This window comes from Leucoraja erinacea, chromosome 9, assembly GCF_028641065.1.
Source record: "Leucoraja erinacea ecotype New England chromosome 9, Leri_hhj_1, whole genome shotgun sequence".
NCBI lineage: Eukaryota > Metazoa > Chordata > Chondrichthyes > Rajiformes > Rajidae > Leucoraja > Leucoraja erinaceus.
In genome coordinates, this window is record NC_073385.1 from 62,023,171 (window position 1) to 62,035,345 (window position 12,175).

Consider the following 12,175-nt stretch of genomic DNA (forward strand, 5'->3'; position numbering starts at 1 on the left):
GCTGCAAGCGCTGTACGGCGGCAACGCCACCCGTGCTTCGGTTTCCTCCCTTGTCCTTAACTCATGCAGGTTGAGAGGTTAGGGATCACCAAGTTGCTGCTAATATGTTCATGCGTAGGCGGACGTGGAGTCGAAATATAATTGTTACGGTTGGTGTAAATATCTATGGAACCAATTTGGATTATTATTTTGTTAAATCAACCGAAAGGTCCAATCACAAGGGGTTTTATTATATATTCAGGAAAGTACAAAAGCGGCAAAGGAAAATCTAAAAAATCCCCCACCCTCCCATTTCCCGCGCCCAGTGATGTGATGCGCACGGGGGTCTGGACCAATCGCTGACAAGTCCCGCCCCCTGACGACATCATGTCCGTTATTTGGCTTTTCGGTGATGCGTCCGTTCTGTTAGTTGGCTTTTCACCGTCGTTCCCATTCGATTAGTTGGCTTTTAGAAGTCCCGCCATTTCGGTTAGTTGGCTTTTCGGCGATCCGCCCTTTTGGCGAGTTGGCTTTTCGTCGTCGTTTTTGTTTGGTTAGTTGGCCTTTAGGCATCTCGCCCTTTCGGTTATTTGGCTTTTCGCCGTTGTTTCCATTCGGTTATTCGGCTTCCACTTCTTCACTTCGGCATCTGGTCCTTCGACGCCATGTCCAGGTACCATATACATGAGGGCTAAATGTACGGGGACGTTGATGAGTATCGGAGGTTGATGAGTATAAAATGGGACGTGTGGGGTAGATGTAATTGGATAGTTGACAGTGGGCAAGGACTCAATGGGATGGTCTGTGACGAGAAGAGATCAAACCTTGCGCGAGGGCTGAGCAGGCAAAGAGAGTGTGAATTATTTTTTGTTTACAGACCAGTGATCCAGTTGCTGCTTTCATTCCCCTGTTCTTCTGCGGTGGCCATGGGGACTTTACAGTGACGGGGAGGGGTGGCTGTGTGATGCTCAGCAGGTCAGGCAGCATCTGTGGTGAGAGGAGCTTCAGCTTGACGATCCTTCGACAAAGCTGATGCATAGGTGCCGGCCTGAATCCTCACCTTATTTCTCTCACCGCAGAGGCTGCCGGAGCTGCAGAATGTTTCATGGACATTCTGTTTTTTTTAATTTTACCTTTCATTTTCTTTGCGAACAGTTTTGCCAGATTTCCATTGTCTGAATGATGCATGGATTAGGGAATAATTGCCACAGGGAGAGATTTGGATTGTTTTGTGTGGAACACTGGAAGTTGTGGGGAGGCCTGAGAGTATAGAAAATAATGAGAGGCACAGATGGGGTAGACAGTCAGAACCTTTTTACCAGGATAGAAACATCAAATACTAGAGGGCTTATTTTTATAAGGTGAGAGGGGAAAAGTTTAAAGATGTGCAGGGAAAGGTTGTTTTTTGCACAGAGGGTGATGAGTATCTGCAAGGCTCAGCTGGGGGTTGGTGGAAGCAGATATGATAGTAGCATTGAAGTGATTTTTGGACAGACACACAGATTTCAGGGAATGGATGAGTAAAGATTACGTGCAGGCAGATAGATTTGGTTTAGATGTCATGTTTGGCACAGATATTGTGGGCTGAAATCCCTGTTCCTGTGCTCTGCTGTTATATCGAAGATAGACACAAAAAGCTGAAGTGACTCAGCGGGTCAGACAACATCTCTGGAGAAAAGGAATAGGTGGTGTTTCGGGTCCAGGCCCGAAACGTCATCTATTCCTTTTCTCCCGAGGTGCTGTCTGTCCTGCTGAGTGACTCCAGCTTTTTGTGTCTATCTTCAGTTTAAACCAAGATCTACAGTTCCTTCCTACACTGTTTGCAGAAAAAAAATCATACAGTATATAAATCTGGATGCAATCTACTTTGCACGGCTAGTGGAGGTTCATTCCAATGAAAGGCTCACACCTAACTCCTAAACCAGGGGTCAAATCCCACTTGCAACAATGCGCAGCATCCCTGCACAGCGCAATAACAGCTCGAATCCCAGACGCATTGTAATGAGTGTACGTTGCCTGGATTCATTTATCCTGCCAGATGTTTCAACTAAACAGCTGCTTGAAATATTTACTCAGGCAAGAGTCGAGAAGATGGGTCACTGGGCTTCTCAATGCTTGGAAGAGAACCCTGTTAAATTGGCACCTATTCAAAAGCTGTGTTTAGGCAAAACCAATTAAGCAACTTGGACAGGTTCCAGACGAGAAGAGTTCTTAACATCCCATTGCCCCCCCCCCCCCCCTGCTATTTCTGAGATGAGTTTCATATTAACAGTTTGCTAGTATGCAGGTCTCTCCCACACAGTTTCTCCTCCTGGAACCTTGGAGACCCTCCCCACCCCTTGTCCACACACCCAGCTGCAGAGTTAACCATTTGTTGCCTGGCAGAGCTGTGGACTGAATGCCTCTGAACATCCGCGTGCCGCCTTTAAAACGTTCCCACTTTGCCACCAATGATGGGCTCAGCAACACCCCGAGCGTGCCCTGCTTAGACTGTGGTTCTGGTGAGCTCTTAGAAACATAGAAAATCGGTGCAGGAGTAGGCCATTCGGCCCGTCGAGCCAGCACCCCCATTCAATATGATCATGGCTGATCATCTAAAATTAGTACCCCATTCCTACTTTATCCCCATATCCCTTGATTCCGTTAGCCCTTAGAGCTAAATCTCTCTCTTGAAAATATCTAGTAAATTGGCCTCCACTGCCTTCTGTGGCAGAGAATTCTACAGATTCACAACTCACTGGCTAAAAAAGTTTTTCCTCATCTAAGTGGCCGACCCCTTATTCTTCAAACTGTGACCCCTGGTTCTGGACTCCCCCAACATGCGGCACATTTTTCATGCTTCTAGCCCGTCCAATCCCTTAAGAATTTTATATGTTTCTACAAGATCTCCTCTCATCCTTTTAAATTCAAGTGCATATAAGCCCAGTTGATCCATTCTTTCATCATATGTCATTCCCGCCATCCCGGGAATTAACCTGAGCTCTTGCTCAGGCAACGATGACTTCCCAAAAATTATCAACACGTCTTCTCCCTCTCAAAAAAGATTAACTAACTTGGTTCATTCCTGAATGAAATTGTAAACAGATGTGCCTCTAATCCCAGAGCCTAACATTTGGCTAAGTGAGTTTTCCTATTTAGCGGGAGAAAGCTCCCATTTGAATCCATAGAAAGTATTTTTTTAAATCATAAACAATCAAGAAGCCAAATCTCTGTCAGCATTTGATCTCCTCTGGAGGATTAATGATGGAAATATAGTATAAGGTTAAAATATTTATCCAATTGTGGATAGACACAAAATACTGGAGTAACTCAGCAGGACCGGCAGCATCTCTGCAGAGAAGGAATGGGTGACTTTTCCGGTGGAGACCCTTCTTCCAATTGTGGATCCAGGTTTAGAAGTCCATGAGTCCAGCCTGATTTTTATTCCTTACACATTTTCTTTACAGAAACGCATATAAAGTGTGCAATTTAAAAATAATTAAATGGGTTCATTTTATCGTCAAAGGTGGGCCGCATACTCAAAGTTCTGATAGATCAATGTTCTTCTTGTGTCTTGCAGGTGAGACACGGATACTCCAAGCTGGTCTGGTGCTCTCTCATCGGGAAAACGTTCTATTACTTCAGGAATCAGGATGACAAGGTATTTAAAGGCTACTGTAAATTGGACCCGAATCAAATGATTGAGGGGCAGGCCTGGATAGAGTGGATGTGGAGAGAATGTTTCCACTAGTGGGAGAGTCTAGGGCTAGGGGTAGCCTCAGAATTAATCAATGGTGATCAATGGTGTTTTATCATTAAGGTTTTATTATTATTAATGTTTAGTGTTTTCTGAGTCATTCGTAACTGTCACTGTATGTCATGTTGTTACTTGTGGGCGGAGCAGAGCACCAAGGCAAATTCCTTGTATGTGAATACTTGGCCAATAAACTTACTTACTTACTTACTTACTTAAAAGACATTCCTTTAGGAAGGTGATGATGAGGAATTTCTTTAGTCAGAGGGTGGTGAATCCGTGGAATGATTGTCACAGAAGGATGTGGAGGCCAAGTCAGTGGATATATTTAAGGCAGAGATATAGTAGATAGATTCATGATTAGTACGGGTGCCAGGGGGTTACGGGGTGAAGGCAGGAGAATGCGGTTCAGAGGGCGATATTGATCAGCCATGATTGAATGACAGAGTAGACTTGATGGACTGAATGGCCTAATTCTGCTGCCATCACATGAATTAATGACAAGAGAGTTCAGACTCGTCCTTTGTGGTGAAATCTGTGCTATCTGCTGGGGCTGCTTTGGGCCTCTGTGTGACGTGAGGCCAGGAGCTCGAATGTACCTGCCAATCGCGGGTAAAACCATGGCTTTTGCACCGTAGTTACAATTACAACAGTAATGTGAAGAGTGGATGGAAAGAGGGTGCCACAGTGGGGCAACTAATGATGCAGCTGCCTAGCAGCTCCAGAGAGCCGGTTTGGATCCTGACCTCCGGCACTGTCTGCGTGGAGTTTGAGCATTATCGCTGTAATTGCACTGATTTTCTCCGGATGCCCAGGGTTTCCACCCACGTCCAAATGGCCTGTGAGTCGGCAGGTTGATTACCTACTGTAAATTACCCCTAGTGTGTAGTTGAGAATCTGAGGGAGTTGATGGGAATGTCGGAAGAATAGGTTACAGGGAAAATTAGCGGAGGGGTGGGATTGCCCTGTAATCCACCATAGATTCGATGGGCCAAATGGCCATGTTGGAAGGTGAGGTGGAAAACATAGACTACGTGATCATTCTTTGATCTTATGAAAAGTGTCCATTCTTGGTTCCTGAGTTGGGGTAGATATTTGCTGGTAAGAATGCAGCTTAGAAGTACACTTACTTAGCTGTTACTGAATGTGGACTGTATTGAACTATAGGTGGTGCATAGATATCTGGCTAGAAAGGCTTTGGAGAGATATAGGCCAAATGCAGGCAAGTGGGACTAGCCCAGAATTACAACATACGTTGGGCCAAAGGGCCTATTTTTGTAATTCTATGACTCCATGAAAAGATCAAAATGCTTCAACATAGCTACACGTGTGGTGAAGCAGCAATCTCTCAGAGATGTTCGAAATGCGCAGATAGAAAAAGCTACTGGAAGGAACGCCCGTGATGTTAGTCATTCCAATCTGGATGCAGATCACCAGGGGAATGGAGTACAGGTCAGCCTGTCCAAAATGTAGGGAGGCTACAGTTTCCGACTTGGTCTGGTTTATAAAGGACATTGAACTCAATGAGACCACTTGCTCCATTGATCCACAAAACTGATGGAAATGGAAATGCAAAGAGAGACTTTTCCCACTGAAGGTGAAGGGAGGTTTGTGAAATAATGGTGGGGTGCAAAGGAGACTAGGAAGTGTGTTGTCCAGGGTTTGGGAAGCCAGTAAGTCAGCTGCATTTCATCAGTACTTTTTCACTGAGTAGAGGATTCTAAAGCTAGGTCTAATCTTAGAACGGTACATTTAAGTCTGACATCAGGGATATAATGAACCAGACACAATAGTCTCTTCAGACCCTTCTTCAGACTAGCCCAGTCTGACTAGCCGAGAAATCAAATGACAGATAATATAAATGAAGGGGCAGCAGGTGAGTTCAGTGGCAGAGAGATCTAGGTGTTCGGGTGCATGAACCACTAAATCTTAGCAGGGAAGTCCAACAAGTAGTTAATAAAGCAAATACAGGCCTGGATAAAGTGGATGTGGAGAGGGACGTTTCCACTAGTGGGAGCGTCTAGGACTAGAGGTCATAGCCTCAGAATTATTGTCTGAAGCAGGGTCTTGACCTGAAATGGCACCTATTCCTTTTCTCCAGAGATGCTGCCTGTCCCGCTGAATTGCTCCAGTTATTTGTGTCTTTACGTCAGTGTAAACCAGCATCTGCAGTTCCTTCCTGCGCCTCATTAGATTTGTTGTTCAAGGCATGTAGGAACGGCTTGCGTTTTGTCTTAATGCGTTTTCTGATCCTTTAGTTTCCCCTGGGTCATCTGAAGGTGAGAGAGGCGAAAGTGGAAGAAGTAGACCGGTCCTGCGACTCCGACGAGGATTACGAGGCAGGAGGTCGAGGATTCCTGTCCTCCCACTTCACCCTGGTCATTCGCCCAAAGGATCAGAGCCCGACTTATCTGCTGATTGGAACAAAGCAGGAAAAGGTGAGAGGTCATTTGGGAAGTCCGGATTAGTTCATTTGATCCCAAAAGAGTTAACAAGTTCACAAGTCATAGGAGTAGAATTAGGCCATTTGGCCCATCCAGTCCACTCTGCCATTCAATCATGGCTGATCTCTGCTTCCTAATCCCATTTTCCTGCCTTCTCTCCGTAACCCTTGACATCCGTTCTAATCAAGAACTTGTCTATCTCTGCCTTAAAAATATCCACTGACTTGGCCTCCACAGCCCTATGTGGCAATGAGTTCCACAGGTTAACTACCCTCTGACTAAAGAAGTTCCTCCTGACCTCCTTTCTAAAAGAGCATCCTTTAATTCTAAGGCTGTGACCTCCAGTCCTAGACTCTCCCACCAGTGGAAACATCCTTTCCACATCCACTCTATCTATGCCTTTCATTATTCTGTAAGTTTCAATGAGGTCCCCCTTCTACCTTATGCTCATCATATGTTAACCTACTCATTCCCGGGATCATTCCTGTAAACCTCCTCAGGATCCTCTCCAGAGCCAGCACATCTTTCCTCAGATATGGGGCCCAAATGTACTCCACAGTATTCCAACCATGTTCGTGGGAGGCCAAGGCTAGAGGAGGAAAGTAGGAGGGACGTTTACTAATGAAAGATTGTGTTTGCTGCCAATGCGAAAATACGTGCAAGGGCATGTTGTGATAAGAATGTTGTGATTCTGCAGCGGGATAGATTGAGTGAGTGGGAAAAGACTGGCAAATTGTGTTTAGTGTGGGGGAGTGTGAGGTCATGCACTTCAGTAAGAGAAATCTATAATGCTAGCATTTAATATCAAGAGGATTGGAAAACAAAAACAGAGATGTAATGCTGAGGCTCTATAAGGCACATTTGGAGTACAAAGCGATCTCGGTGTTTCAGTGCATCAACCACAGATTGCTAGCAGGGAAATGCAGCAAGTAGTTAATAAAGCAAATAGAGGCCTGGATAGAGTGGATGTGGGGAGGATATTTCTACTAGTGGGAGAGTCTAGGACCGGAGGTCATAGCCTCAGAATTAAAGGACGTTCCTTTAGGAAGGAGATGAGGAGGAATTTCTTCAGTCAGCGGTGAATCTGTGGAACTCATTGCCACAGAAGGCTATGCAGGCCAAGTCAATCGGTATATTTAAGGCAGAGATAGATAAATTCTTGATTAGTACGGGTGTCAAGGGTTATGGGGAGAACGCAGGAGAATGGGGTTAGAGGGGGAATTAGATCAGCTATAATTGAATGGTGGAGTAGACTTGATGGGCCGAATGGCCTAATTTTGCTTCTATCACTTACGAACGTATGAAATAGCTTTGGCCTTCGTTGTTCGACTGAGGCAGGAATTGATATGACACTTCCAGGCCCAGCAACCCAGCTCCATCAATTAATCCCAACCAACACCCAATTCAATCTGAATTTAACTGCTTGCACTGAGCCCCTATTGAGCATTAGCTGGTTGCATCGTTCCACCAAACCTTGGCCTGAGAAAAGCAGTGATTGTGGTCAGATTTTGGTACATTTCAGAATTGGCCACAATTCTGGATGTCGACGGGGTGGAGGGCCTGTGACCATTGATGGATGAATCTGATGGTCACCTAGAGGAAGACCATGGGACAAGTTCAGTTCAGCTTCAGATCGCAGTTCCAGTGACCCGTGTTTGATCCTGACACCTGGCGTTGTCATTGTGTGGCTTGAATGCTTTCCTCTGAGTGCTCTGGGTTTCCTCCCACATCCCAAGGACGTGCGGGTTGAATGGCCGCTGGTAATTGCCCCAAGAGGGTCTGTTGAAGCTGATGTGTGTTGGGGGGGGGGGGGTAGATGATGGGAATATGGATGTGTAAATGTGTAAACGGATCATTGTTGATCGGCACAGACCTGGTGGGTTGAAGATAGACATAAAATGCTGGGGTAACTCAGTGGGATTGGCAGCATCTCTGGATGGAAGGACAGGGTGACGTTTCGGGTCGAGACCCTCCTTCACGTTTAAGGGACTGTCCCTGTTGTGTGGCTCAATGAATCTGACATTGATGATTCTTGGAGCAGTTTGACAGTTTCATGGTCCATTTTACTGAGACCTTTCATTACTTCTGGATTTTAAACTAAACTTAAGTTGTCAAACCCAGATGTAGGAGATTCAATGTTGTAATATGTGGATGGTGCCCCTAGTAGGGCTCCAGAGACCTGGGTTGAATTCTGACTTCCGATGCTGACTATGCGGAGTTTGCATGTTGTCCTTATAATGGCATGGGTTTCCCTTGAGTTTCTATCCTGTTTCTTTGCATATCCCAAAGACGTGTGTGCAGCTAGATTAATTGGCCACTGTAGATGGCTGCTCAGTGTGCAAGTGGGTGGGGGTATCCGAGGGGACGGAGAATAAAATGAGATCCATGCAGGACGAGTGTAAATGGTGGTAGACAGTAGTGCAGCTACTGTGTCTCTGTCCTAACCTAGATTGCCAGTACAAGTCCATTAACCACCACCGTTCCCCATTCCCCTGCCTGAACAAGGGTCTCGACCCGAAACATCTCTCCTGGGTTGCTGCCTGAGCCGCTGAGTTACTCCAGCATGTTGTTGTCTATCTCCTGCCTGGTCTCTCGGCCAGACTGGACTACTGATGGCTGAGCTTCTGGTCACTTGCATGTTGCTTCTCCACAGGACTCCTGGCTCTACCATTTGACTGTGGCTGCTGGGAGCAGCCGCTCCAGAGTTGGCACAGAGTACGAGCGGCTCATTGGGAAGCTGCTGGATATCGACGGGCAGGCATGTGAGTCCAGCACCAAGACATTGTGGTCAACACCGGTCCCAGGGTGGCCCCGCTCTACTGTGTAGATGCATTACCGAGCGGAGCTGCAGTAAAACTCCCGTAATCCACTGTCTCATCATCAGAAATTGCAATGGTTCCGCAGCTGGCCTGGAGGGTGATGTTTGCCACACGCCCTCAAACACTCCGGGATCCTGATGTAACACTTCCATTAAACACACTGGGACCTGTTTCCCATACTCCCTTTAACACACCGGGATCCTGGATCCCACACTGCCTGAGACCGGTTTACCAATAGACTATAGACAATAGGTGCAGGGGTAGGCCATTCGGCCCTTCGAGCCAGCACCGCCATTCAATGTGATCATGACTGATCATCCCCAATCAGTACCCCATTCCTGCCTTCTCCCCATAGCCCCTGACTCCGCTATCTTTAATAGCCCTATCTAGCTCTCTCTTGAAAGCATCCAGAGAACTGGCCTCCACCACCCTCTGAGGCAGAGAATTCCACAGACTCACAACTCTCTGTGAGAAAAAGTGTTTCCTCGTCTCCGTTCTAAATGGCTTGCCCCTTATTCTTAAACTATGGCCCCTGGTTCTGGACTCCCCCAACATCGGGAACATGTTTCCTGCCTCTAGCGTGTCCAAACCCTGAATAATCTTATATGTTTCAATAAGATTCCCTCTGTACAAGCCCAGCCGCTCCATTCTCTCAACATATGACAGTCCCGCCATCCCGGGAATTAACCTTGTAAACCTACGCTGCATGCCCTCAATAGCAAGAATGTCCTTCCTCAAATTAGGGGACCAAAACTGCACACAATACTCCAGGTGTGGTCTCATTAGGGCTCTGTACAACTGCAGAAGGACCTCTTTGCTCCTATACTCACCTCCTCTTGTTCCCACACTCCTTCAAACACTCCAGGACTCTGTTTCCCACACTATCACTGGGACCTGTTTCCTGCACTCCCTTTAACACACTGGGGTCCTGTTTCACACACTCCCATTAAACACACAGGGATCCTGTTTCCCATATTCCTTGTAAACAAAATGCCTGTTTACCACATTCTGTTTAACACACTGGTACCTAATTTCTCACTGTCTCTTTAAACACGTTTGACCCTCTTTCCCACACTCCCTTGAAACAGACTGGGACCCTGGTTCCCCCACACTTGTTAAACACACTGGGACCCTGGTTCCCACACTCCTTTTAAACTGTGGAGCTATGGCTGTGGGAGGACTGGATAATCAGACAACAGGCAGTGAAAGTAAGATTTGCTGCCAGTGTAAGAGGAGCTCTAATGCCAACACTGGCCAGAGAGACCACTGGCTTGTCTCTGAACCGTGAGTTCTCCAATGTTTCAGAGGGAGTATAATGCATTGTTCCAGCACCAAGAGATCGCCTTGCGTGGCTGGAGGTTCCACCAGGTCCTTCTTTTCGCCCTCGACCGTCTCCATCGCCTCATCCAGCAACAGGCAAACCCATGGAGGAGTCCAGTCTACCTTGTTGGTCCGGACGGTAGTTGCACTCTCAGCAGTTAGCACTCGAGGTCATAGTAGGTGGCAATATTTCTAAGCCAGGGTATGGTGCCCAGAGGAAGGGGTTGGGAAGGTGAGAGGGGAAGGTGATGGGGCCTCATGTCAAATGCCTCATGCTTTTTTGCTGCAGATTCTCCGATCTGGAAGCACGCGGTCCTATGCTGCAGTAAAGACGGCATCCTCAACGCCCTCACCACCCTTCCCTCTGATGCACTGCAGACAGAAGCACTGAAACTCTTCAAGGTAAATGTGATGCACTCTGTCTTACCTATGGTCGGTGCTCGGCAGTGTAGATGTAATTAGATATCTTGTCGTCCAGTTTATTACCCGATGCACACGTTCGGTGAGGCACAGCTACAGTGAAAGTCTCTTGCTTGCGGAACATCATGGACACATAGATTCAGACTAACATGCAAAAAATCTATCTTATGCATAAATTATACATATGATTTTAAGAAAACTCGTGCAAGTAACAAGACATTAGTGCAAAAAAGAAAAATTAGGGGTAAAACAAGTGCATGATAATGCAAGAGGTGTTGCGTAGTGTTGCGTTGCTGAGGCGGGATTAGCGTTGTGCAGTTCAGTTCATGAACCAGAACCTGGTTTATGGGACCAGACTTCTGTACGTTGAGAAGAGGCCTGTCCGGATGATGGGGATTCTTGGTGATAGATCCCATTTTCTTGAGGCCATGCCTCATGTAGATACTTCCAATGGTGGGAAAGGCCGTGGTGGTCCGTGGTGGTCCTGTTCACAACTTTTTGCAGCCTCTTGCGTTCCTGTGCATCGGAATGGCCATACTAGGCCACAATGCAACCACTCAGGATACTATTGTTATACCATTGTTTGAAGCTTTCTTTCTCAAAATGCTCCTTGTTGTTACAGCCAATGTTCCTGGTGTAGTTTGGATATTTCAATGCAGCGTGACGGTTATTTCTGCCGTTCTATCCTTGTCCGTTCTGAGCTAAGTTGATCCAAGAACTCCACTTCCTCCTGTTTGAAATCTCTCCATGGTCAGGTCCGTTCCCCTGTCCATAAGCTCCACCAGACTAACATGTACCCACCTTTCAGTAAGCCCAGACCCTGTACACAAAACACACCCGGCATCATTTCCCAGCTGCTTAATTTGCATTTGGCTGGGTTTGATTGGCCTTGCTTGGCCTGGTTATGTTGGAGAAACAAGGAACTCAAAATGCTGCTTTTCAAAAAGAGACACAAAGTGCTGCAGTAACTCAGCGGGTCAGGCAGCATCTCTGGAGAATGTGGACGGGGTGACGTTACAGGTTGGGACCCAGAGCCGGAAGAAGGGTCCCGACTGAAACGTCACGCCTCCATGTTCTCTAGAGATGTTGCCTGAGCCGCTGAGTTGCTGCGGTATTTTGCGTCTGGTTATGTTGGCCGTGCCTGACTGGGTTTGGTTGCCTTGCCCGGATGGATGTGTTGGCTTTGCACGGCCGGGGTTGGTTGGCTTTGCCCACTGGGTTGGTTGTCTTGCCCGGATGGATGTGTTGTCTTTGCCCACTGGGGTTGGTTGGCTTTGCCCACCGGGGTTGGTTGGCTTTGCCCACTTGGGTTGGTTGTCTTGCCCAGATGGATGTGTTGTCTTTGCCCGGCTGGGGTTGGTTGTCTTTGCCCACTGGGGTTGGTTCCTCCAGTTTGGTTGAGTTGCTCTTCCTTTCTTGGATGTGCTCATCCATGTCTTGTTCCTGGTAAGTACAAGCCT

General features: G+C 47.0%; 1 protein-coding gene across 1 annotated transcript in view; it reads left to right on the forward strand.

The window, feature by feature from the left end:
• Window positions 1-12,175, forward strand: part of plekhh1 (pleckstrin homology domain containing, family H (with MyTH4 domain) member 1) — a 123,491-nt gene that overhangs the window by 81,502 nt on the left and 29,814 nt on the right. The window contains exons 15-18 of the mRNA XM_055640978.1: window positions 3,539-3,619; window positions 5,971-6,150; window positions 8,810-8,918; window positions 10,585-10,697. Coding sequence (XP_055496953.1) covers window positions 3,539-3,619; window positions 5,971-6,150; window positions 8,810-8,918; window positions 10,585-10,697 — 483 coding nt within the window. The remainder of the gene's footprint in view (window positions 1-3,538; window positions 3,620-5,970; window positions 6,151-8,809; window positions 8,919-10,584; window positions 10,698-12,175) is intronic.